Below are 27,513 nucleotides of genomic sequence, written 5' to 3'. Positions count from 1 at the left end.
TGGAGGGGCTTCAGAAAGAGATTGAGCCATTCAGTATAATAAGATGACAAGCAAATGGAGACTCACCACAGCCACAGCATCACTGTCAAGGACATCTGAAATGCTCAGCACTGTATAATAGGCCACGTTGGTTAGGATATAGATGAGCGTCACAATTGGCATGGAAATCCCAATGGCCAGGGGCAAATTTCTGTCAGGAGAAGTGAGATAGGACTACCTAGAATCAACTCTCCTTGGAGTCAAGGCTCACCCAGGGATTTTTCTTTAATAGTTCCCTGGCTCTAAGTCTTTGAGGCAGGCTCCTCTTTCCTACATGGTCAGGGTGGGTACGAAACCCATGCTCCTTTCTGCTGAGAAACAGAGAGAGAGAGAGAGAGACACCGACCCTTCTCTGTGAAGACAGCTGGGGCTCAATATGTGATCCGTGCCACAACAGGACCAATCGGTCCCACGGAAAGAGGAGCAGTGTCCTCCAGGGACTGGAGGCCAGGCTGGGAGGCTGATGGCCCAGAATAAGCTTCCAGCTCCCCAGGCTTCAATGTCAGCACCAGAGTATGAGGTTCTAGCACCTTAGCCCCAGCTGGGTCAGCTAGTGCCTACTGGAGGATCTCTCCTGGAGCAAAACCTTGCGGATCCTCCAGTGTAAACCCAAGGGTGAAGAGGCTTTCCCACCTTCTCTCATCCTCAACCTAGCCCCTAATCTCTCTGAGCTAAGAAGGAGGAATAGGGAGAAGGGATGAGAGAAAGAGAAAGGGAGCAAGTGTGCCCACTCTATCAGCAGGAGTTCCAGCCAAGTTGGGGAGTGAGAGTGTGATCCCACCATTACCTTTCTGGGTTTTTGATTTCTTCGGTTACAAAATTAAGGGTGTCCCAACCTGAGTAAGAGAAGAGGGCAGAGTAGAGGGCGAGAGAGAGGTCTCCCATGTCCCAGGAGGAACCCTCAAAGGCGTCCTGAAAGTGCTCAGAGTGTCCTGTGGGGGCAAAGGCAGGGGAAGGGGTTCAGTGGGAAGGAAGAGGAAGAAGAAGGAGGGGAGAGTTAGAAGGTTTGAGCAGAGGAGAAAGAACAGGGAGAAGCAGTAAGAAAGAGGAAGCAAAAATGGGGAAAAAGAAAAGAGGGTCAAGAAAAGAAGGGAAAAGCAAGCAGGCAGAGGGAAGAGAAAAGAAAAACATAATTTAATATTCAAAGAACGACCACCAGCTCTCCCTGTACTTTATCACCCCACCCATCCCCTCAAGAAACTGCATATTCCTCTAGCACAACTACGCAGTCTCCGAAAAACAAAGACATTCCTGGCTGCCTTCTGAAATGATAACGCCTTTTCCAGAAAAGCTCTAATGTAGTTCCAAGTGACCTCACAGTAGGCCAGAGCTCTTCTTCCTATTTTTAGAAAGAACCCTGTTTCACATAAAGGAGGCACTTTTAATTAATAATTAGGCCTTCCTGTGGAACTGTCTGTTGTGGCCAAAACCACTACACAATTTGGTCACATAGTTTTCTCGTTCTCAGAAGAGAACTCTGTTGCTCTACTTGTAGGGGCTACAGTTGCCTGTGGCAGGAAATCACAGGCTATGTAAGAACTGGGGTCCTCACTATGCCTGGGGTAGGCCTGAGCCACTTCCACTCTTGGAGAGCCAGCCTAGGCACCTGTCATTCTCCTTAGAGGCCTCTGGAGACCACACATTTGAAAGTCAAGGGAGTAGCACCTGCCTGCCCAGGAGAGAGACCTTCTGGACACCCTGGAGGTTTTTAACAAGATCCAGACTTACAAGGAAGTCTGCCATTACCCCCTGCAAAAAGTAGAACTGTTCTTTCAATGTGTCAAAAAGGGCTGGGTGGGCAGCAGGAGAAGGGAAAATAGAGGTTTTCACGCCCCAGGTGTGCCAGTCATCATACACAGCAATGGTTTTCTAAGGCACAGATCTCGATAGGAGGATAACTCAGCTACCCTCTTTGACCCCAAGATGATCCTGAGACTCAAAAACACTGAAGCGGCTGGGTGTACTAACTTGGCACATGTGCACAAAGGTACTGGACCAGCTGCCAAGGCACTTAAAAACAGAGCTTTCTGAACTCCAAAACCATCTTATGTTTAATCCAATAGATCTGAGTTTGGGGGGTGGGGCGGTGAGGTGTCTCAGCTCTCCCTGGTAAATTTAAACAAAGTTGAGTTTAGAGACATATGATCTAGAGAGCAACTGAGATCTCCCTGGCCAAAGATACCTCAAGACTTCCCGGGGCGCCTAGGTGGCTCAGTGGTTTGGGCTGCTGCCTTCGGCTCGGGTCATGATCTCAGGGTCCTGGGATCGAGCCCCGCATCGGGCTCTCTGCTCCACAGGAAGCCTGCTTCCCTCTCTCTCTCTCTCTCTCTGCCTGCCTCTCTGCCTACTTGTGATCTCTGTCTGTCAAATAAAGAAATAAAAATCTTTAATAAAAAAAAAAAAAAAAAAAGACTTCCCTAAGAGCTCAGGAGACTTGTCTACCCTCACTGCTACTCTGATTCAGGAATAAAAAGCTTTCTAAAGCCAACATGCAGGAAAGCCAGTACCAACTTCATACTATTTTAATATTTTGCTGAGAGCTGACTTTAAGACTGAATGTTAAATAAAAGCAAATCCAGATAAAGAATAAAGGCTACAAAATAACCACTCATTCCTATACTCCATCTAACCCCCCCCACACACACCTTCCCACTCCTCTCAAGGACGGCCAGGTCTTTCTACTCACTGCCTGGAAGTCACAATCCAAAAACAGGGCCAAGCAGGGCTCACTCTATCCCCATCAGTTACATTTATGACCCAATTACACAAGATCCAGGTTTCAAAAACCCCTGGGCTCCCAGCTGCCTTCCTGCAATGTTCCTAGCCTCCACAAAGGGAAAGCAGCCCTGAGGGAGAGTGACTCATGTTCAGTTGGCCAAGCCAACCTGGCCTAAGAAGCCCAGGAACAGATGTCTTGCTCTCCCTGACAGTCTACTATATACACAGAAAGAGTTTATCAGTAAAGCCAAGATTCCCCATGTCCTCCTTACGAAATCTAGGCAATCATCCACCCTCCTTCCCAGCCCCGGCCCATCTTACCCTGGCACAGTTTAACGAGGCCCATGATAATGATGGCAATGAGTGCTAGGACCTTGGCATAAGTGAACGTGTCCTGAACACGTGTGCCCCACTTGACATAAGCACAGTTCACAAATGTCAGCAGGCCTAGAAGAAAAAAATGTAACATCACTGGCAGGCTGGAGCTGAGGCCACAGTGATCCAATCTCTTCTGATAGAGAGCATCGCTTCTGTCCCTGCCTAAAGCAAAGGGGCCAATGGATCAATCAGAACCAGAAGAACAGGCAATGGAGAGGCATCCACGATCTGCCCATCACTGGTGACAAAACACAAAAGCATGCATTAACACATACACATAAATTCTGACATCCAGAATCATTTTTTGGGAAAAGCCCCCAGGCCCAGGAATGATGGACTTCACCCACTTTTTCCCACTCAAACTCCCAAGGTTCCAAACCATCCAAGGCACAAAATATTTCCATGGCCACAAGAGAGGCCTATCAATTGAATGCAGGTAGCAAGTCACCTAGGAATTACAGAGATAATATTTTGTATATAAATACATGATGGTTTCACATACATCCTCTCAATTAATTCCCATAACCCAAAAATATACACATTCTTACTCTTGTTTTATAGATGAGGAAACTGTGGCTGAGGGAGGCCAACCATCATTCCTTAGCTTATAAGGGCCTCCCCCAAATCCCCTTCCATTTCTATCCAAACCTCCCAATTCTCAGTGAGGTCCATGGAGAAGCGAGCTTACGTGAGCATTCCCCAGGCTCCTGCCTACACTACTGGCTTTATTTCCAGTTCCTTGCGGACCACAGTGAGGGTGTGCTGAGGGTCCCAGCGCCTTACCCTTGTTAAATAGGGACTGTTTTGACCCACCAGGAGGACACAAGAACAGAATACAAGGGCCTCCATAATGACACTACCAAGTACTGCCCTAAGCCTCCAAAAAACAGAAATTTTTTTTTTAAAGATTTATTTATTTATTTATTTAACAGACAGAGATCACAAGTAGACAAAGAGGCAGGCAGAGAGAGAGAGAGGAAGGGAAGCAGGCTCCCCGCCAAGCAGAGATCCCAACGTGGGACTCGATCTCAGGACCCTGAGATGATGAGCCGAGCCGAAGGCAGAGGCTTTAACCCACTGAACCACCCAGGTGCCCCAAAACAGAACTTTTATATGAACCTCAAACATTATTACAAAATCTTTTGGGCTCATCCTTTAAGCCACCTCTGTCTACTCCTACCCATTTTGCACTCTCTTCAGCCAGAGACTCTCTCCTTACCGATGCCATACACTTAAATGTCCTTTTCTCCTCATGTCGCCACAGCCAACAGTGACTCCCACTTACAAGGTCTAGTTCAGTCACTACTTCCCCCGTAAAACCTTCCCCAAATATACCAGCCAGCCCCTCACTGAGCTCTCTCCCCCTGAACCCTACAGACTTGCACTTCACAGCACAGGTTAGTATCTATGCTATACTCATGTGGACACCTATCTCAAGAAGGTCCTCCCTTGGGCATTTGTGTGGTACTTCCCCAAGAAGACCACAGTTATGGGGCGGGGAGAAACAGACAAAAGCATATTGTTTTACTAACTTACTGCCAAGCAAAGAGGGGAAATGATGAACCCTGGTTGGAATCAAGAGGGTGATGACTTTCACTTAACCACCAATTCCGTAAAGCAAGGCAACTGTCAGAAAGCTGACATTCCTCCACTCAAATGGGAGGAGAGCCTAGAGCCTGTGGAAATAAACATGGTGCCTGAACAGGCTCCATGGTACTTTAAGAGCTTTCACTCACTGGAAAGCCTGGGTGGCTCAGTTAGTTAAGCTTCTGCCTTCGGCTCAGGTCATGATCAAGCCCCGCATCAGGCTCCTTGCTCCTTGCCCCCCCCCCAACTCAGAGAAGCAGGAGAAGTCTGCTTCTCCCTGTGCCTGCTGCTCCCCCTGCGTGTGTTCTCGGTTTCTCTCTCTCTCTCTCTCTCTCTCTCTCTCGGCTTCTCTCTCTCTCTCTCTCTCTCTGTCAAATAAATAAATAAATAAATAAATAAATAAATAAATAAAAGTTTGAAAAGTTTCACTCGGCAGTACTCTGGCAAATGACACAGGTGCTCACTAGTCAGTCCGGAGTGGGAGCACAGTCAAATGGGAGGGAAGGCCAAAGGAATGCACACTGCTGCCCTGCTAATCAGAGCTCGCTGTGTGGAGCTAAGCCTACATCAGCTAGCGTAAGGATTACCTAGTTAACAGCCACAGTAATCCACAGACCCCTGTGCAACACAGTAAGCATATTTTGAGGTAACCTCCAGGCCCCTGCTCCCCCTCACCTGTCATGGCTGATCACCCAAACTAAGCCCATTCAATTGCCTTTCCCAGGAACAAAGACTGGGGTACCAAGAGACTGAATCTATCAAACAGTAGCAGAGTTGGGAGATACAGCAAGTCAAAGTCACATTCAGGCCCTTGTAATAGAGGAACAAAAACCACAAGAAAACAGAGCAAGGAAGCAGGACTATGAAAAGCAGCAGAAGTGAGAGGATGTACAGCTTGTGAGAAAAAGACTAACAGAGAAAGAGAAATACATAGAAGACAGAGGTGGAGAGACGAGAGACAGAAATAAAGATAGAGAAGGGACAAAAAGAAAGGGAGACAAAAAGATGGACACACACATGAAGAGATTATTTCACAATGCCCTGGCTAGACTCACTGTGCTTCTGCCTTGTAGCAACAAGATGGGGGAGAGAAGCAGACATAATCCTCAGCCCCGCTGGCGGCACTCCCTCTCACTTCTCCTCTTTCTCCTTCCCTCCATCCTGCTACAGATTTCCCCCTGGCTTGCTCCTCTTGGCACAGGAGTAAATACTGCACACAGTGGCAATTCCATGACTCTGCCAATAAGTAAAAGACGGCAGCACCTCATGGAAGTCTCTGCAGAGCCCATTCTGAATGACAGTTGGAAAAATACAAAAGAGCCTGTCACAGTGGTTGCCTCTGGGGAAGAAGACCAAAGCTCTGGAGAGGGAGAGAGACTTTTTCCACTATTTTATACTCTGAATAGTATTTTATACTATTTTACACTCTGAATTATTTACCATGCACATGTGCTTCTTCCTCAGTAAAAATTAAACTGCTTAATCTAAAGCAATGTGCAGCCAAGAGCAAGGCCAGGAGTAGGGTGAGGTGAGGAGGGCGCCTGGTGCACAAAATTTAAGGAAACACTCACTTTCAGGGCCACTTGGAGAACCTGAGAGTGAGTGTATCCTTAAATACTGCCCCAGGAGTCTTGCTTGCTTCATTTACTCTCAGCTCTGCCAGAGAACAGAGAGCTCCAAAAAACAGTCTACCAGCAGAAGCCAAGTCCCCTGAGTGTTTTCCTGATTCTAATCAAGAAACATTTCACCATCTGATCCCCACCCCTCCAAACCTCCTCAGATTCCATCGCCATCCAGGACCACAGATTCTATCAGAGCTCAAGCACAAGGCTGGGCCTGAAAGGCCACGTGCTCATAACTATAACCTCCAAGCCTTCCCTCCCCTCTTGATCTCATTTCCTAGCTGGGAAGTCTGCACCACTGAATGGGGGGCGGGGGGAGGGGGCGTCCCCTGTGAGGGTCTTCAAGTCCTGGAGGCATGATGCTAGGAAAGGAGTACTCACATAGCAAATCCACACCCAATCCCAAAGCAGAAACAAATCTGCAAAGTCTCTCTGTGGCAAAAACTGCTAGTTATCTTCTAATATCTGTTCCTCCATTTTTCCTTAGTAATACAAATTTTAGCTAAAGTGTGGGCTACCTAAATTAAAACTGACATTTACCAACCTCTCTTGCAGGCAGGTACGACTAAGTGACTTAAGTTCTTGCTCCAGGGAGGTAATCAAAGTTTCAAACAAATAAGACCTCAGGAAGTCTCTTTGAAGGGCGGAGCATGCCTTTCTTTGTCCTTCCTGTCAGCCACAGTGCAGACTTGACAGCTAGAGCTTGAGTCGTCACCTTGGACCACCAGCTAGAAGTCACGTGCTGAGGATGGCAGAGCAGTAAGGCAGAAGGAAGAAACCAGGCTCCCTGAAAAATTATGAAGTCACCCTACCAGCCCCATACTGTCTACCTTTAATATGTGAGAGAAACAAACTTCAACATATTTGAGCCATGCTGCTTTCGGTTTTCAGGTGTTTGAAACCCCAAATAATCCTGGATAATATACGCACCCTAAGACCAAACTGTGCCTCTCATATTCTCTTTCTGATGAGGAGATCACTTGGCAATTCACAGCTATAGTGACAGTTATGCTGACAGTCAAGGCTCCCTTTTCCCACAGCAACAGGGAGGAAGAAACCCTTCCAATTCCTCCCACAAACAAGCTGGGTGTTACTAAGGGGAACTTAAGGACAGAGGAATGCAATCCTTAACAACAATAGCAACAAGGTGGAAGAAGAAAAAAAGCTGGGGAGAGACCATCTACAAGTATATTAGGAGAAAAATGTTCTACAACCGTCCAAACCGTTTCTTGTTTTTGTTTTTTACAATTCAATTCCATTTTATTTTCTACTTTTATGTAAATACTACATTAGATGTAAAAGGTCTTTAAAAGATTGTTTTAAAGTCCAACTACCTACTTCTAAGTTTTCCTTTAAAAAAAAATCCATAGTAGTACTGATAAATAGGGATCAAGTAAATGAAAACAGTGCAGAACAGAGATTTCATTATTTAAGTCCAGTGAAGTCTGAAAACTTTTCAAAACACCTATATAACCCCTCCAACACCTGGCTGGCAGAACTCTAATTCTGTTTGAAAAAGTGCTTTTTTAAAAATGATGTCTTTGAAACATGCATAAGTGTGTGTGGGACAGAAAGAATCCGTATCTGAATATCTTCATAAAGTAGTTCTTTAAATTTGCAAAGCTAGTCCAGGAGAGGTAAATCCTTCCGAGTGGAAATCCTGGAATCTGGAGCTCCCTCTTGGGATACCACGTGAGTATGTCAGGTATATGCCTCTTTAAGAATCCTCCTTGTTTTTAATTAAACAAATACACACATTTAGTCTTATTATCAAACCATTCAAGCTCTGTACAAGGGTAGACTCCAGGGTCTTTGAGACTATGGTAAAAAAGACCCAGTCCTTCTGAGTCATGTCACCTTCAGAACACGAGAGCTGTCTATCCAGAGCAACAACTGACCAAAGTAGGGAAGCATACCTTTCCTTCTCAGAACCCTGCCCAGGCCTGAGTCCAAGACAGCAAGAGACAACAGAAAGCTATTCAGGCATTACACAGTGTTTCTTCACTCCAGTCTCCCCTTGAGAAGTCTCCCTCCTCTGTCTCCTCCTGTTCCTGCTCCTCTCCACTGCCAGCCTTCCCAAACAAACCCTGGGGGTTGAGGAAAGTGGCATCTCAGCAGTAAGCAAGGCTCTGCTTTGATGCCAGTGTCAGTGCTGAGTGACTTCTATGTTGAAATCTTCACAGCAAATATTCTCGAATGACGTGTGTGAGCCTACACAACAGGCAGAATCCCACAAAGACAAACGGACTAAGAAAAATTGCCCTTCCACAATCAAATCAAGTGCTGTTGGGCACCTGAATTACCAATAATACTGCTAGTCACCTGGTCAGAGAAGGGACCTATGGACCTCAAGAACTGCCATTTTCCCCTACTGCTCCGTAAGTAAGAGCCTCTAAGCACACTCAGTCCAGTCGGCAGCCTGAGGCCCCACCCACCACAGAAGATTCCAAGCTCCCAGAACACATATGAATGGAACGTACTGTTAGGATAGAGTTTCTCAGCTTCAGCACTGTTGACATTTGGGGAGAGTAAGTCTTAGCTGTGAGAGCCTTTCCTGTACTTTATGAGATGCTCAATAGTACCCCTGGCTTCTACCCACTAAGATGCCAGTAGCACCCCTTCCAAGGAGGTGTGACAACCAAAAATGTCTGCAGACCTTGCCAAATGTTTTGGGGGGGGGGGGGCAAACTCACCTCTGGTTGAAAACCACTGTTCTAGGATAATGAAGAGCTAAGATACCCTGAAATTCAAAAAAGTTGCTAAGATCTGTCTGCCAGTATAACCCAGGAATAGGGTCAGGGGGCTGCTGGAAAGCCAGGATGTGAGAGAGAGATGCCTTCAAGGGCCAAGAAGGTAATGCAACTGAGCAAAGGCAAGAATGTCTGGGTATAGGAGCACCTGGGTGGCTCAGTCAGTTAAGCGTCTGCCTTTAGCTCATGTCACTGGGGTCCTGGATCAAGGCCCGCGCTGGCTCAGCGGGGAACATGCTTCTCCCTCTGTCCGCCACTCCCCCTGCTTGTGTACTCTCTCTCTCTGACAAATAAATAAATAAAATCTTAAAAAAAAATATTGTCTGGGTATAAAACAAGAGGGAGTGGAGGGCTGTAGTAGACTGAAGAGTGTGTGCTCCTTTGAAGGGACCAACCAGGAGCACCTGGGTGGCTCAGCTGGCTCAGCATCTACCTTTGGCTCTGCTTGGGTCATGATCTTGGTGTTCTGGGATCAGGCCCAGTCAGGCTCCCTGCTTCTCCTTCTCCCTCTCCTCCTCCCCCTCACCATGCTCTCTTTCTCTCTCTGTCAAATAAATAAAATCTTAAAAACTTTTAAAAAAAATAAATAAAGGGAGGAACCATGACACAAAGGCAGCTAATTTTGTCAGGAAGGAATCTGGGCCCAAGGTTGCCAGAACTTTTGATTTTTCAACAGAAAAGTCCTGGTTTTCAAACGTTGGCAAGTAATTCAAAATTGTTGCTTACAACACTAGGACAAACAAATATATCTGTGGGTCAAGTTTGGCCCATAGGCCACCAGTTTGCAGCTCTGACCTGCAGTTGTTATATGAAGAACGTCTGGGCCCTTCCTTCTAGAATTAAACTTTGATTATCTAGCTTGCATGGCTATAATTTCCATAGACAGTCTTACAAAAAACAACCTGAACTCTTCTTAATTTCAAGACTAACTCAATTTCCTATCTTACCGAAATTTCTCAGTGGATTCAGCGCAGATTTTGTGGTTTTTACCCCTAATTATGACCTAACTGGTTTCTTCCAATTTTGTCTAAGACCACTGCTACCCCTGCCCAAAGAGACTTCCTTCAACACATGATGCATCAGCCCGATTCTTCACCCTAACTTACAAGAAGAAAAACAAGGTGAACCCTAAAGTCTTGTCAGTTAGGACAGGACACGTTTTTTGTTGTTGCTGTTTTGCATTTAAAGATTTTATTTGTTTCTTTGACAGAGAGAGATCACAAGTAGGCAGAGAGAGGTGGGGAAGCAGCCTCTATGCTGAGCAGAGAGCCTGATGCGGGGCTCGATCCCAGGACCCTGAGATCAGGACCTGAGCTAAAGGCAGAGGCTTAACCCACTGAGCCACCCAGGTGCCCCAGGACAGGACATGGTTTTATGATTTAAGCCCATATCTGACAAGTTCCTACTGGCAGGCATGCATTATGGAAAAGCCTGGGCTTCTGGGATAGGGGCTTGAAGGAATTCTGATGGTGAGTAATCTGGATAAAAGTACACTTGAATGAAAGAAGTTACAGATACACCATGACTGCACTTCTAAGAGGTGAGGTCTCCCCTCCAATCAAAGAACAGTTCTAGCCAAAAAAAAAAAAAAAGCAGTTCCTGGCATGGGAATGGGCTTTGTAAGGACAAAAGAACAAATACAATAGAAAAAATCATAAAGGAAAAAAGATTTCCCAAATAAAAATCTTTTGTACATGAAAATTATACATAGAGATGTCCTTTGACTTCGTTATCTTTGGAATTCACCCTAAGGCCATCACGAGAGCAACTGCACAGGCACTCTTAAGTGCTTAGGTAAAAGCACACCCTCACAAAACCTTCTAGAAGAAAACTGGATAGCACATGAAGAATCTTAAAACAATTTATTTCTTCAGACACAGGTATTTCTCCTGTATAATTAATTCTATCCTACAGAAAAAAGGTGCAGAAACTCTGAATCTTTATATACAAAGACTCCCACAGTAATATTGTTTATAATAATACAGAGCATTTATTCTATGCCAGACACAGAGAAGTACTGTATATGTATTGATTCATTTATTCCTCATGACAATCCTTTTAGTAAGTACAAGTGATATTTCCACTTTCAAGTGAGAAGACCAAGGCAACAGTTTAATTCCTTCAAGGTAAACAGCTGGAAAAACAGCTGGTAAAGCTAGAATCAGTCCTGGTCTGGCATGGGAGCCCATGATCTTAACCACTATACCACACTGCCAGGAAACTACTTCTATGTCCTTAAACCATGTTTTCTAAGAATATTTGATGAAAGGGATTAAATATTAAAATTTTTAAAGTATTATACAAACCAGAGAGAGTATGATCTCAAGAGTACTTTTTTAAAAAAAAAATGAGATAAGGGGCACTGGGTGGCTCAGTCGTTAAGCATTTGCCTTAGACTTGGGTCATGGGATGGAGTTCTGCATCAGGCTTCCTGCTCAGCAGGAAACTTGCTTCTCCTTCCCATTCCCATTCCCCCTGCTTGTGTTCCCTCTCTTGCTGTGTCTCTGTCAAATAAATAAATAAGGGGCGCCTGGGTGGCTCAGTGGGTTGAGCCCCTGCCTTCAGCTCGGGTCATGATCCAAAGGTCTTAGGATCGAGCCCTGCATCAGGCTCTCTGCTTCCCCCTCTCTCTCTGCCTGCCTCTCTGCCTACTTGTGATCTCTCTGTTAAATAAATAAAAATCTTTAAAAAAATAAATAAATAACATCTTTATAAAAAAATGTATAAAAAATGAGATAAGCACAGAAAAAAAAACATTAGAAGGTATTTCACACAATTAGTAGCAATAGTTCTCTGGGAGTTAAAATTATGGGTGGAGATGCCTGGGTGGCTCAATTGGTTAAGCATCTGCCTTCAGCTCAGGTCATGATCCCAGCATCTTGGGACTGAGTCCCACATGGAGCTCCTTGCTCAGTGGGGAGCCTGCTTCTCCCTCTGCCTACTGCTCCCGCTGCTTGTGCTCTCTCTCTCTCTGACAAATAAATAAATAAAAATCTTTTAAAAAAAATAATAAAATAATAAAAAAAATTAATTATAGGTGATTTTTCTTTTCTCCATTTTTTTGCGTTTTCAAAGTGCCTATAATGTCTATGTATTACCTTCAAATAATAGTAATAATAATAAAAAGATACTAGTTTAAAAAATGTTTCTTTGAAGAACATTCCAAAAAACATGATGTACTAAACTTAAAAAGCAGAATATAAAGTTATATGCAAAGTATGATGCCAGTTCTATAAAAGAATGAAATGGAGACATGATTTAATTATTAAGGGTGTTCATCTTTTGGTGGTACATTATGGGGTGATTTGAGGATAAGTTCATCTCCCTAATGAACACATTTCATAATCAAAAAATTCTTCTTTTTTTAGAAAACTCAGGCCAGAGTTCCCATGGCCAGACCCTAACACACATACAGCTGAGTACCCACCTTCCCCTGTCCTGGGGCTACATGTTGAGGGGTTCCCTTTAACATTTGTCTTTAACAAATTCCTTAAAGTCAGGAACCACAGTGTACCATACAATCCTTTTTTGCTAACTCCAAGGTACTCTCAGTCTATTTTTAACACTGTGGATAAACTACATATACTGCCAAAGCTTTTGCAAGCGGAGATATGGAAAGAACAGAGTATGATTAAGTGCTCCTGGCAGCACAGAGCTAAGGAACACAGGGAATTCTGCGCCACTTCTCAGCTAAAACACTAGCCCTACAAGACTGGGTAAATTCATAGCAATCTTCTCTCCTTTTCAGCAATTTCACACAGAATCCCTCCTGACCACTTCATGAGAGAAAAAGGAAAATAAAGAGGGATCAACTGGGATATCCTGGGTTCTGACCTCAGAAACCCAAATATAGGGCACCTGGGTAGCTCAGCTGGTTAAGTGTCTGTCTTTGGTTCAGGTCACAATCCTGGGGTTCCTGGATTGAGTCCCACATCGGGCTTCCTGCTCAGCAGAGAGTCGGTTTCTCTCTCTAGGCTTCCCCCTGTTCATGATCTCCCTCCTTCTCTCTCTCCCTGCCTCTCTTGCACCCTCTTCCAAATAAATAAATAAAATCTTTTTTAAAAAAGAAAACTCAAACGCCAGTGAGAAAAAGCCATTTTGGTGTGGTGCCTGCTGCTTAGTATGGGCTACAAAGAGTGGCAGTGGCAGGAAACAGTGGTCCTGTAGGCTGAGGGTAACACCTTGGGACCCTAACAGTCTAGAGAAGTCTCTTTCCTCAGACTCTAAACTGGTTTAAACTGGGAAGTAAAGTAACTTATTTTTGAGAAGCAGGATAAAGTCCTCAGCACTGATAGATTTTTCTGGGTTAAGTTACAACTAGTGATGTTGACTCCAATCAAAACATCTGATAAGACAAAAGTAAGACATGCACCAACCTGTCGTATAGACTGTGGAACAGAACTCTGGAAGAGTCAAGACAGAAGGAATGTGAGGCACCAAGAGTCACAAAAAAAGACTCAAACTTCTCTCATCCCTAACCTTTACCCTTACTTATCTCTCAGGGTTAAATGACTTTGGTGAGATTACTTCTTCAAAAGGTAAGATACAGGGCGCCTGGGTGGCTCAGTCAGTTAAGCATCTGGGTCACGATCCCAGGGTCTTGCGACTGAGTCCCACATTGGCCCCCTGCTCAGCAGGGAATCTGCCTCTCCCTCTTCCTGTCCCTCTCCCTCCATGCTCCTGCCCAGTTTCTCTCTCTTAAATAAATAAAATCTTTAAAAAGAAAAAAAGAGACAAAAGGTAAGATGCCTCTCTTCCCCCTCCTCCCAAAAGCAAAATATGGTGTTCGAGTATCAGGTACCACTACCGTTATCAAAGGAACCCACACCCTCAAACATACTCCCCCACTAAACCCCAGACTTACATATGCAAGCAGCAGCAAGGAGACGACAGGCCAGGTACGGGGGATCACAGGTAGGGAACGAGGGCTGGATGATGTAGTTGGCGAAGGTGATGGCAATGATGGCCTGACTGGTGGGCTCAACAATTAGCAAGGAGGCCCACAGGCGGATGAAGGCAATGAAGCCCCCAAAGGCCTCTAGAATATAAGCATAGCTGGCCCCAGACTTCGTGATGGTGGTCCCCAGCTCTGCATAGCAAAGGGCACCAACAACAGAGAAAAGCCCACCAATGGCCCATACGACCAATGACAACCCATAGGAGGCAGTATATACCAGCACGCCCTTGGGTGAGACAAAGATTCCTGAGCCGATCATGTTGCCCACCACCAAGCTGACCCCATTCAACAGCGAGATCTCCTTTTTTAGCTGCATAGTTTCTGCAGTCTGTTGAGGCTTCATGTTGACATCTTCCCTGGGCTGGCTGGCCTCTGGAATAAGATGGTAGGCTGGTGGGGGGCTCTCCAGTTCCCTGGCTTCCATGGCAAATGTTTCCTTCACACCCGTGTTTACTGTGGCCTGGCAAAGAATACCAAAGAATATAAGCATGTTAGTTAAGGGCAGAAGCTGGTGAGTTTCTGGTTTAGTCTGGCAAAGCCAACCTCTTATATACGAACAGCATGCCTTACCTACAGACTTAAATATAATGAGGTTGTATCCGTTTCCACCACAGGACACAGAGAAATAAGTGGAGGTAGGCAGATAAATAGTGCTCCCAAGAGATAACTGTAAGAGCTCAGCTGATGGCAACTTCCAACAATAGAGAGTTGGAAGATGGCTTAACACAGAGGGTAGGCTGGCATTGGGTTTATCCATAGCATGGATTCTCCCTGAGGTGTACTTTTGGTCTGACTGTCCCATTTTATTTATTTATTTATAGGTTTTATTTATTTATTTGACAGAGATCACAAGTAGGCAGAGAGATAGGTAGAGGGAGGGGGGAAGCAGGCCCCCTGACGAGCAGAGAGCCCGATAAGGCACTTGATCACAGGACCCTGAGATTATGACCTGAGCCAAAGGCAGAGGCTTAATCCTCTGAGCCGCCCAGGCGGCCAATGGTCTTACCATTTTAAAACCTACAAACCTGTAAAGACCAGACTCTCACTACCAGGTTCACAGCCCTAGTCAGCCTGATAGATCTCTCACTGCCCATACCCACTCACCTCCCCCAAACATAAACAGGAACTTCTGCAGTATCCAGCAACATGTGGACAAGTCTGTAACTACTCTGAGGCCGGCAAAGAACACCAGCAGGTGGCAAGAAAGGCTAGGAAGATGCCAAGACCAGAGCCGATGCAAAGACTAGAACAAACAAAGGACCTTCATGAAAATACACACCTGTGTGTTGCTGTGTCTACAACATCAGCCATATTTCCTACATTGCTGCTTGTTCATTCAACACATCTCTTTTTCCAAAGTGCCCAGAAAAGAGAGAGAATATAATTAAGACCCAATGGAGAAAGAACATCCAGAGGGCACCCTAACATGGGGCTTGACTGCGATAAATTTCTTTGTTTTCCTCCTTAGCATGCCCCTCGCTACAATCTGGGGTTGCAAAGAGATTCTCCCAGAACAGGACCCAGAAACCGTGACACCCAGTCAGAGTTATGTGGCTTCTCTTATCCACAGACCTGGCATTAGAAGGCATCCCATAGGGAGATGGCACATACCCCTACTTTTGGTTTAGAGTTGAGCCAGTCCAGAAACCTCAAAGAAGTTAGATTCCACAACAACTTATATATGAAGAACCCAGAATCTGTCAGAGGAAAACACACACCTTCCCGAATCTGCACTCAGCATGAACTTCTCCTGCTCCCAATCCCTGTGCCCCAGTAATCAGGAAGTCAGATCACCTACTTACTCCCACTTCATCTTCTGGATAAAGGATTCCTGTAAGCCATACTATTCCCACCCAAGAATCAGTCTTTTAAGGTCACAGAGATAACTTCAGAGATAGGAATGAGATCAGTACATCATCTTCCCAGAAGCCTCTCATCTGCTCAATAAAGATAGAAGTGCCAGAAACTTAGCTCACGGAGCTCAGAGTGAGGGAATAGCCACTCAAGAGTAAGCAGTTCTCAGGGAAAAGTTCAGTCTCCACAGCTCTATCCAAAACTCCTGCCTTACCTGTCCCGGTCCTTTGCCACGGTCTGCACTGGAGATAAGTGAAAACACTCCTCTGGGGGCACTAGCAAGCCTTCCCTCACTCCCAGCCTACCTCTGCTTAGATAAGACCTGGCTTTAAGGCACACCACTCTTCCTTTTGCTCTTGGCACCAAGCCATGCAGATTTTCCTATGCAGGCACAGGCATGTGGGTACATACTTGTTTTCACGTGTCCGTCAGATGAGCCAAAGCAACCATGAAAACAAACTTGGAAATAGCAGAGGAGACTATATTCTCACATGAGTCAGGTGCAGACCTAGATTGCCTTTTTCCACCCAACTCAACAGAGAGGCGAGCAGAGAAACCTGGCCCCAGAGACTACTTCAGGTTCCCCTCTATTGAGTCAGACCCTAACTAAATGGGCAGAGGAGGCTGGGGCTCCCACATATTCTTTTTGGATCTCTGATACCGGAGTATGGGTTTTCTACACATCAAACAATTTGGCAACACCAGACAATTTAACTCAATCCTGATGATGAGGGAGCAGAAGGCAAGCTGAGGACAAAGCACAAGCTGACACCCCACAACCCCCACCCCTAAGGTGGGATATATGTGACATTCCTCAGCACTCCTGACTGTCCTGAAGCTAAGGGAAGGAAAAACAAATGGTTAATTTATAGAGATTATAGTTCTGCAGGACAGGAGTTGACAAATGTCTTAGTGATTTACAAGAAAAAAGCATTCTTATCAATAACCTAACTTCCAGAAAGAAAGGTAGATAAAATTAAGTGTCCTTATGACTTGAGGCAGGCAGAGTATAATGTTCACCCAGGGCAGCTCTTTCTGCCCAAGGACCCTGTCCCCATGCATTAATAAAACCAGCATTTTGCACCAAAGATGTCTCAAGAATTCTTTCTTGGCTGCTGGCTCCAGACCTCACCCCACCAAACCTCACCTATATTCCAAAACTGCATCACTGACACTATTGACCTAGAGCTCCCTCCGGTTAAGGGCTCAGTCCCACAAAACTGCCCCCTTTTCAGATGCCAAATACAAGCACAGGTTGTTATCAGGGCTTCCAACTGATTGGCTATAAACTGGAGGGTCCCACTACCCCATCCTTGGGTTCAATTAATTTGCTAGAATGGCTCACAGAACTCAAGAAAACAGTTTACTCACTAGATTACCAGTTTATTATAAAAGGATATTACTCAGGAACAGCCAGATGGAAAAGATGCATAGGGCATGGCATAAGGGAAGGGGAGTGGAGTACCATACACTCTCTGGACAAGTTACTCACCCAGCACCTCTACCTGTTCACCAACCCGAAAGCTCTCCAAACTCTGTCCTTTTTGGGGTTTTATGGAGGCTTCATTACAAAGGCATGACTAATTAAAATCATTGGCCATTAGTGACAGATTCAATCTCTAGCCCCTCTCTCCCTTCCCCCTTCTCCCTGTACTGAAAGCTTGAACCACTTAATCACACAGTTGGTTCCTCTAGCAACTAGCCCCCATCCTCAGAAGATCTGGATGCTTTCCAAAAATCACCTCATTAACAAAAACTGAGAGGCAGGTTGAAAGGGGCTTCTTATATAAATAACAAAAGACATCCATTTTACTTTCATTGCCCTGGAGCTATTTCAGGAATTGAGAGCAAAAGTAAATATTATAACAGAAAATGCCCCTATGGCTCTTATATAGGAAATTATAGGAACTGTGTCTAGAAACAGTGGATGAAGACCAAATACTTATTAATTCATAATATCACAGGGAAGGAGAAAAATTCATCTCACAGGAAAATAAAATTAGTATAAAATGGAATTGCCTTGGGGCGCCTGGGTGGCTCAGTGGGTTAAGCCGCTGCCTTTGGCTCGGGTCATGATCTCAGGGTCCTGGGATCGAGTCCCGCATCGGGCCCTCTGCTCAGCAGGGAGCCTGCTTCCCTCTCTCTCTCTGCCTGCCTCTCCGACTACTTGTGATTTCTCTCTGTCAAATAATAAATAAAATCTTTAAAAAAATAAATAAATAAATAAATAAATAAATAAAATGGAATTGCCTTGGCTTCTAACTATCCATGTAGGATACAGAAAGCTGGGAAAAGCATCATTCCAACTCCAATGACAAGAAAAAAACAAATAATCTACAAAACCATAATTTTTCTTGAAGCCATCAGAGAACTGGGGTTACAGGACAACCTACTGGACTGAAATTTAAGGAAAAACAGGCACCTTCCTGTAGAGATGCAAGCTCTGGTTCACCTGTGGCACACGGAGAATGATGCGACCAACATGTAGGCAAATAAGAAGACCTCAGGTACAATTTAATGAATTACTAGGGGCGCCTGGGTGGCTCAGTGGGTTAAGCCGCTGCCTTCGGCTCAGGTCATGATCTCAGGGTCCTGGGATCGAGTCCCGCATCGGGCTCTCTGCTCAGCGGGGAGCCTGCTTCCCTCTCTCTCTCTCTCTGCCTGCCTCTCCATCTACTTGTGATTTCTCTCTGTCAAATAAATAAATAAAATCTTTAAAAAAAAAAAGACAGTCAGAGGTTTTTCTCCACAGACCTCAGAGGATTGGATGTTCATAAAAAATACTAGGCAGTTCAGCTTGGGTCTTGATCTCAGGGTCCTGGGATCAAGCCCCAGATGGAGCTCTCTGCTCTGCTTCTGCCTGCCTCTCTGCTTACTTGTGATCTCTCTCTCTGTCAAATAAATATATAAAATATAAAAAAAAAAAATACTAGGTAGGAGACCAGAGACTGCTTCTCAGTAGTGCTAGCCTAGAGAAGAAAAGCAATCAGTACTATGGGAAAAATGCAAAGGTCTCTTCTAAAGAATAAAAATTTACACCCTTGGGGAAAGGGTGGCAAACTCTGTCCTTTCCAAGGCAGCTGGGGCAGAGTAAAAGAAAAATAAAACAACCCTTATACCTGGAGGAAAGAGGAAATTCTGACCCGGACCATCAGAAATGTTCTACCTCTGAGGCCAGAGGAAGATCACTAGAAAGATCTTCACCCCTCTTCCCCCCAGACCCAGAAAAACAGGGCCTGCCTAACACTGAGGCTGAACCAAGACAACAAGAGAATCCCTGCTCCCCACCAACAGGTAAGCAAGCATCCAGCAACAAAAGAAAGACCTAAAGTTGAGGGTAAAGCATAAACATTGAGGAAAAGCCCTCCCTCCAGCAAACCCATCCTAAACCTAGGAATTTGAAGCTCCCATGTGCATCTAAGGTAACCATAACAACAAAACCCAAATCCAACTCATCTCCTAACTGACTGGAACTCCCACTCTAATAGCCTACAAAAGAAGAGATGTATCCAGAATAAATACTTGCCTCACTCTCTACTGTTTTAAGTCCTATATCTAGCAATCAGTAACAAATTACAAGCAACACAACAAAAGGCAAGAGAAACAACCTACTATCAAGAAGCAAAGTAATCAGGGGCACATGGGTATTTAAAAAAAAAATACTTTTTGGAAAAAAAAATTTGGGGGGTGGCTATTTTTATTTGCTTCAGAATATAATCGCCTGCCTCAAGTAAAAATAGTAGCGATGAATTGTGGATTTATAGCACATATAAAAGTAAAATATAGGTGGGGAGCCTGGGTGGCTCAGTTGGTTGAGTATCTGCCTTCTGCTTTGGGTTAGGGTCATCATCCCAGGGTTCTGGGATTGACCTGGATCTGGTCCCTGCTCAGTGGGGAGGCTGCTTCTCCCTCTTCCTCTGCTCCTCTGCCGCTCACACTCTCCTCTCTCTCTGTCTTGTTTCCTCTCTCAGATAAATAAATAAAATCATTTTTAAAAAATCACAGCATAGAAAATACAGTCAATAATATTGTAATGCAGTGTATGGTGACAGATGGTAACTAGACTTCTCATGGTGAGCATGTATGGAATTGTGGAATCACTATGTTGTACATCTGAAACTAATATAACATTGTGCATCAAATATACTCAAATAATAAAAAAATTTTAAGAAGGCAGAAAAAAAGAAAACAAGCAACAAATAGAAAACAGAAAACAACTAGCAAGATGAAAGATTTTAATCCAGCCATCCCAATAAACATACCAATTAAGAGACAGCACTGACAGTTACATTAAAATGCAAAACCCAACATGTAGTCTACGAGAAACCAGCTTTAAATATAAAGACACTGGAGGGCGGCTGGGTGGCTCAGTAGGTTATAGGTATAAAAAGATAGGTAAAGCTATGGTGAGTGCTGTGAAGTGTATAATAAACCTGGTGATTCACATACCTGTACCTCGGGGGATAAAAATATATTATATGTTTATAAAAAATAAAAAATTATTTAAAAAAAGATAGGTTAAAGGTTATAGGTAAAAAGATAGGAAAAAATAAACCATGCAAACACTGATTGAAAGTTGGAGTAGCTCTTATTAACATTAGACTAAAAATAAACTTCAGAATTAGAAATATTGCTAGGGGCGATTCACAGACCTGTACCCTGGGGCTAATAACACATCATATGTTAATAAAAAAAAATTTTTTTTAAGTAATATTGCTAGGGATAAAAAAGGACATTACATAATGATGAAGAGGTTAATTCACCAAGAAAACAATTCCAAATGTGTATTCCTCCAACAACATAGCTTCAAAATACATAAAATACATAAAGCAATATCATAGATCTGAAAAGAGAAATACACAAATCCACAATTACATTTAGACTTCAAAGCACCTCTCTCAGCCAAAATAGAATACGTAGACATAAAATCAGCAAGATCTAGGGCCACCTGGCTGCTCAGTCAGTAGAACATGAGACTCTTAATCTCAGACTCATGAGTTTAATCAAGCTCCATGTAGAGTGTGAGGGAAAAAAAAATCAGCAAGATCTAAAAGACCTGAAAATGGAATGTCCCAACATAACTCTTGTCTAAGTAATTATGTGAATTCTGAGTGGGAAAGAAAAAAAAAAAAAAAAAACCTGGCAACTGCAATAGGTTTACCTCCACGCAGGAGAGCAGGACAGGATGGGGTGTGAGACAACCTTCTAAGCAGAAAAAACACCGCTTTGGGTCCCCAAGTTTCACAACAGAATAACAGCCCTATCTCTCAGCTGGTAGCAGAGCACTATTAGGAACCCTCCCCCAGGTGCTGCCTGAGGCCTTTAAGACCAATTCTAAGCTTCTTAGCAGGGCCTTATCACAGTGTCCCCCCACCCCAACCCCTGACCCCAAAGTCCCACCCAAGGTCCTGTCCCAATGAATTACTTGCAGTTTCCAGAACCTGGAGTAGTCCAGGGTTTCCAAAGTCCATCAGACAGACACATCTGTGTTCATACTGAGCTCTCTGCTTCTAACACTCTTCTTCTCCTACCTTTCCCCCAAATATCTCCTTGTCCCCATAAAATTTTTAGTACATACTTCTGCTTAGCAGCCCCCTCATTTTGTCACATTTACGTAGCTTCAATCTCCCAACTAGTTTGTGAGTTCCTGATCTACTTTAATAGCACCCAGTACAAGGCCTAGCACAGGCTCAGTACTCAGTCCATGATCACTAAATAAAATATACCAAGGACAGAATCGCTGAAAGAAAAAATACGCAACAAACCCTCCTGAAAGTCTAACACCTTGAGCCACTTGCTTGCCAGAACAATAAGCAAAAAAAGCCTTTAAGTAAAGAGAAGTGATCAAACTTCAGTCTGAGACAGTGGTTCCCATCATTTTGTCAAAGTAGTTGTTCTTTAAATAACAGATGATGGGGAAAAAATTTTAACAAGCAACTATGACCACAATAATGGTTTTGAATTCATTTGCATTTAATTAGTCACCACTCTATCCACAGCAGTCCATACCTGTGTGAGATGCATTGTTTATCCTATCCCCACAGAACAGATTTGCAGACCTTCTGCAACAATGGGCTGAAAATCAAGGAGCTCCTAACTAAGCCACTATCTCCAACTCAGTAGCCTGGTATTTGGGGAAAAGAGTATGCAACAAAATCTTACCAGATCATCTTCTCTGAACTGGCTATCTTCCTGCCTTCAATTTTTATCCAACTGATAAGAGAAATCGGTATGTGAAGATCACACACAGTATGAGATTTTCAGTCTCTCTTTCTCTAAAATCACTATTGAAGACAATTTCCATTAAATCATGCAGTGTACCCGCTAAGTTTCTGTCTTGAAAAACTAGCATTAAACCCAGCCTGTAAGGACACAATGCAGCTTTCTAGTAGGTTTTCATCCTGTTTTACAGGCTCCTGCACCAGATAACAAAGGAACTCATAAGACTACTAACATTTCCTTATGAAAATTTAACCATGAAACTACCACATGCAATTTTCAGGGGGGAAAAGAAAGAAGAATTTTTCGAAGTTCAGTTACAAAGAATACTTTAAAAGCTGGATTTTAAAACTCTTTTATAGGGGCACTCAGGTGGCACAGTTGGTTAAATGTCTGACTCCTGGTTTTGGCTCAGGTTATGATCTCAGGGTGATGGGACCGAGCCTCATACTGGGCTCTGTGCTCAACACAGAGTCTGCTTAAGACTTTCTTTCCCTCTGCCCCTCCTTCCATGCCCATGCTCTCTTTCTCTCTCAAAATAAATAAATGAAATCTTTATTTATTTAAAGATTTCATTTATTTATTTGTCAGAGAGAGAGTGCCTGAGCACAAGCAGAGGGAGCAGCAGGCAGAGGAAGAAGCAGGCTCCCCACCTAGCAGGGAGCCTCACATGGGACTCAACCCAGAACCCTGGGATCATGACCCAAGCCAAAGGCGGAGACCTAACTAAGCCACCCAGGCATCCCAAATAAATAAATCTTCAGAAAAAAAAAAAAAAAAAACTCTTTTATAATTGATGACTATGGGGGAAAATATTGTTGAGAAAAATACTAAAATCTCTACTGTGAAAACGTAGATTCTTTATTTTCTAAGCTTTTCTGAGATTTATATATTCCCTCAATTAACAGGTGTTAATTTTTTAATGCTTAACTCTCCTTCTCTCTCTCTTTCTATATATATATATATAGTACACTTATCAAATGAAAAAGTTATGTAACTCTAAATTTATCTCTTTACCTAAGATACCAGGAAACTCAATATCAAATTCAGCAATCAATCACAGTGAATAAATACCCTCACTTTCAGCAGTATGTGATATCTAGTCTTTTTCCACTGACTTTGGTTTTCAATTTCTTTCTAACGACCTCACTGAAGTATCTTTAATTATAAACCACCACAACTGCTCTTTAGAAAATGATAAAATTTAATATACAATTTTATATAATATAGTGTTACATAACTGTTAATTATACGTGAACCACTCTCATTAATAGCATCCTATTCATATGGTGCACAAATAACTGAAACTTCACAAATCGCAAAGATCCAAGATCTAATAGAGAACAGAGCAATAATATTCACCTGTGAGGAAATAAGCAAACATCACACTTTCATAAGCTGCCTCATCATAAATGGTCAGGTACTGAGAAGAAAATGGAAGTCTCCACAGCAAGGCCTAATTCCATTTGTCTGTCTTGGCCATTTAACCTCTGTAACAAAGAGTAAGAGGCAGCTTATCAAAAAAATGAATCTAGTAAGCAGCAGGATGATTTTTCCCTTTGTAAAATTAAAGTTTTACATGCCTGGCAGGGGCAGCACTCAATTACTGAGAAGTTCCATCACACCCACAGTGGACTATAACTGAAGCAACCAGCCTACACGTGTCAGAGAACTAGCCCAGTCATCTCAAATCATTCATTTCTAGACCGCTGCTGCTCCCCAAGTCCCAGGTCCTGTAAGCCCTGTTTCGGTCACTTTTGTAGAAATGTATCCACGTCCTGGAGACTATAGCAGGAAATACACAGGACAGAGGTCAGGAAATTTCCTGTACCAAGAAGGGCCAAGGAGATCAGTCACATAACTGGTATTTACTTTTAGTCTGCAATAAAAATACACCCATCGCCAGACAGGGAAGAAGGAAGAAAGGGGAAAAAAAATTGTTTTTGTGGCTTTCTGCTTATTTGTTAGGGCTGGGAAATCAAATATAAGAACTTGAATGGCAGGCTGAGAACAAAGTTGGGAAGCAAAAGCCATTAGGCCCCAAGGGCACCTTCGTAATGTAGGCACCCTGGGCAGTTTCCACCTAAAGGGCTTCACAGCGAGCAAAGAGAGACAAAAAATGAGCTCAGGAAGCACTCACAGACTTTCAAAAAGTCTGCTCTTCCCAGATCTTCAAATCAGAGAGCAGCTCTCAGAGAAGCACCAGATGGTGGAGCATTCTGCTACCATGATGCTAGATTTGCTGGCAGTGCTTTTTTCCCCCCTATCAAGGGCAGAGACCGAATTCTTTTGAACTGTGTCACGAAGCACACAACCCAGTGCACACAAGGGGCACTCAAAAACATCTGTTAAATATTGATTCCCATTTATACTGACCATTACACAATGTGGTACCCAGACTGTTTGCTTAGTGCTTAGTGAAGAATTCTCAGAATGTTTTACAAATATCTCCTTCCATTTATAACATGAGATGACCAAACAAGGTGACAGGACATGAAGACACAAGAGAGAGCCATCAAAGCAGGAGCACACAATCCCCTGGCGCCAACAGGCCAGGGCTGCAAGCCCCGGCCCTAGAGCCCATCTCGAAGCATCCCAGGAAGCCCTGATCCTGCCCCAGGGAGCCCTGCACGCTGTCCTTCTCACTTGCAGTTTCTCACAGCCCAGGTTCTCTTTCTCATCACACTCACCCTCCAGGATTTCCCAGTCTCTCACACAGCATCACACTCGGGGACTCTTACCACCACAGTGTCCCTCACACTCTCAGACTCTCCCGCACTTCTGGAGTCACCCTCACACTCAGATTCTCCCACCCTCAGGGTTTCTCTCTCTTTCTCGTTCTCTCTCTCTCTCACACCCACCCCCTCCCTCCCTCCCTCTCCCCCCACCCCCTTCTGGTCTAGGGCGCCTGTTCCTCTCTCATCACACCCAGAGCTTCCTTCACACCAAGGTGTCTCCCACAGTCATTTGCTCACTCAGGGTGTTTCTTGCACACTCACACAGTCACTCTCAGACTCGGGGGGGTCTCTCTCTCACACACACCCCCCCCCACACACACACATACACCCGTAGTTTTTCTCACACGCTCAGTCTTACACTCAGGGTTCCCCCACACTCCTGGGGCCACCCTCACGCTCGCGGTCCCTCTCACACGCACAGCGTCACCCTCCCGCACGCTCTCGCCGCGGCGTGTCTCACGTGCCGCCGGCCCGCCCCGCGCCCGGCTTGGCGGGCCCGCAAGCTGCGGCGCAGCAAGCACGCTGCGGCGGCAGCGGCGGCGGCCGCGTGGAGCGTTCGGCCTCCAGGACGCGACCCCGGCCCCGGCCCCGATCCCGGCCCGGCCCCGGGCCCGGCCCCGCTTCCCCCGCTCGCCCGCCCGCGGCCCGTTACCTCGCAGTAGCCAGGCGCCGACAGGATGCTCGCTCGCTCGACCGCCGCGGCCGCCGCGGCCGCCCAGACCCCGCCCCCGCCACGTCACGCGCCGCCGGATCGCGACAGCGCGCCCCGCGTCGGGACAGGACGCCTAGCTCCGCGTGGAGTTGGCTGGCAGCGGCGCTTCTGGGCCTCGGGGGCCGCCGTGGCCCGAGGGATCGGCCGGCCTGGCTCGGGAGTGCAGTCCCAGCGTCTGCGTGCTCTTGGCTGCCGGTGACCAGGGCCCGGCCACCCTCGCTCTAAATGGCCCGCACAGCCCGTTCCTTTGTGGCTCTTAGCCAAACAGCTTACACAAGGAGCTCTAAACAGCCTCCATGCCCCGTTCACCACCAGCGCCTCCGCTAGGCACCTTAGGAAGACACAGACCTGGGACCTGTCCTCCCACATTCACAGCTCAGACCTGGCTCAAGTCCTCTGAGGCCTCCACAGACACAGGGACAAGGCTGTGATTCCGTAGCGAACACCGCGCCCCTCCCCGCCCCGCCCCGCCTTCCCGGGGCTCAGGTTTGAGGACATTTTTAGGTCCTCAACTTGTGTGACCCTACTGACACCCTGGGGGGAGGTGCACCCTCCTGTCTTCCTCTACCCCTGGCCGCTCCTTCTCCTCTCCTTCTAGGGGCTCTTTTATCTGTTAGCTCTGGGGCTTTTCTAGGGTCTTCTGACCTCATGGGCTGCTGAGCCCTCCCCCTTAGCTTCCTGTCCACAACCTCAAGCCATGACTCTCTCCTGGGACATGGAGTCATTTCCCCCAGACACGTGTTTACAACTGCACACCCTCTAATTCCAGACCCACCATGCCCAAACCCCTGCTCCCCATCACCCAGTGACAGGGCCAGAAATGGGCAGCACCATGGACCCTGCCTTCTCCTGCCTGGCCCTCCCAAGGACCTGCAACGTGTTCTCATGGTTTTCTTCACTCCAGCTCTAGTAGCCTCCCAATTCCCACCCTGTTTCTTCTAACCCATCCCCAGAGGGGAATGACTTTGAATCTCCTCTGCCTAAAAACCCTTCCATTCTCCTACCTAAAGACCTGAGACAATGATCTTTGAAGAACCCTCACTGGTATGGCCCCCTTGTGCTCTCTGCTTAGAATACCCTCCCTAAGTGGGAATGAGAGTATGTATATATTTGGAGTCTTTAGAATCTGACCCTTTGACCCCTGAATCGTTCCTCTGTCTCCCTAGCCAGGCGGAGGAAGGACTCTCTGCTCACTTGTGTCACTCAATGGCAACTGGTCCACTTATCCCTGCAACAAACGCATACAAGACCTGCCAGCATCCAGCTGTCTGGCTTTGCTGTCTCACACCCGGTTACAACCCACCATGAAAGCCCACTATGTAGCAAGCACTGATCAGATGTTCCCCAATACCATCCGTGTTCCTCAAGACCACCCGCAGGGTACATTTATTCAGCTCCATTCTTCAGATGAGCAAGCTGAGGCTCAGGGAGGTAAGGAGACTCCCCAGGCTACTTGCCTGGAGCTGGTAAAGGTCATATTTGAACCCCAGTTGGCTGGTGTTAAAGCCTGCTGTGGCTCCATGCCCTCTCTCTGCAGCTGTGAAACCAACGATAGCAGTGGAGCTGAAACAGGTCAGGGGTGAGTAGGTGGCTGTAAGGCCACCACAAGGAGTGACATGGGAGGGTGGGTATCAACACAGAGCTGGGACTCAGGCTGGGCAGGACCTGGAGGTAAGGGTTTGCACCCTTTTGTGTTGTTATCCTTTTACCAAGGCCAGCAATTGCAGCTGGACCCATGTATCACTGGGCATCCTCACCCTCTCTGGGCCAGCCTTCTTCCAGGTTTGGCCAATAACTAGCGCAGTGATGGTTCAGAGCGCCCTCTAGTGGTCCAGAGTGTATTAAAGCATAAAGCCCAGGCTCTGTGGAGGAGGCAGGAACTGGGGCTCTCACCACCTCGCACTGCCCTAAAACCCCTCTCTGAGTTCTGCACCACAGA

General features: G+C 45.5%; 1 protein-coding gene across 5 annotated transcripts in view; it reads right to left on the bottom strand.

Moving 5' to 3' along the window:
- Positions 1-25,964, bottom strand: part of SLC7A6 (solute carrier family 7 member 6) — a 34,868-nt gene extending 8,904 nt beyond the window's left edge. For 2 of the 5 annotated variants that reach the window (XR_009400944.1, XM_059383561.1), the window contains exons 1-6: positions 25,515-25,964; positions 23,487-23,614; positions 13,959-14,511; positions 3,079-3,204; positions 827-971; positions 67-190 (exon numbers count right to left, since the gene is read on the bottom strand). Coding sequence is in view for 4 of the 5 variants with exons in the window: in XM_059383561.1 (XP_059239544.1) it covers positions 67-190; positions 827-971; positions 3,079-3,204; positions 13,959-14,475 (912 nt within the window). In the remaining variant the exon portion in view is untranslated. Of the gene's footprint in view, positions 1-66; positions 191-826; positions 972-3,078; positions 3,205-13,958; positions 14,512-16,119; positions 16,179-23,486; positions 23,615-25,514 lie in introns of those variants that run through there. The other 3 variants (XM_059383565.1, XM_059383562.1, XM_059383563.1) reach the window with 3 other exon arrangements.
- Between the last annotated feature and the right edge of the window lie 1,549 nt (positions 25,965-27,513).

This window comes from Mustela nigripes, chromosome 17, assembly GCF_022355385.1.
Source record: "Mustela nigripes isolate SB6536 chromosome 17, MUSNIG.SB6536, whole genome shotgun sequence".
NCBI lineage: Eukaryota > Metazoa > Chordata > Mammalia > Carnivora > Mustelidae > Mustela > Mustela nigripes.
The sequence above is the reverse complement of the archived record's forward strand: the minus strand, read 5'-3'. Positions and strand labels throughout refer to the sequence as shown.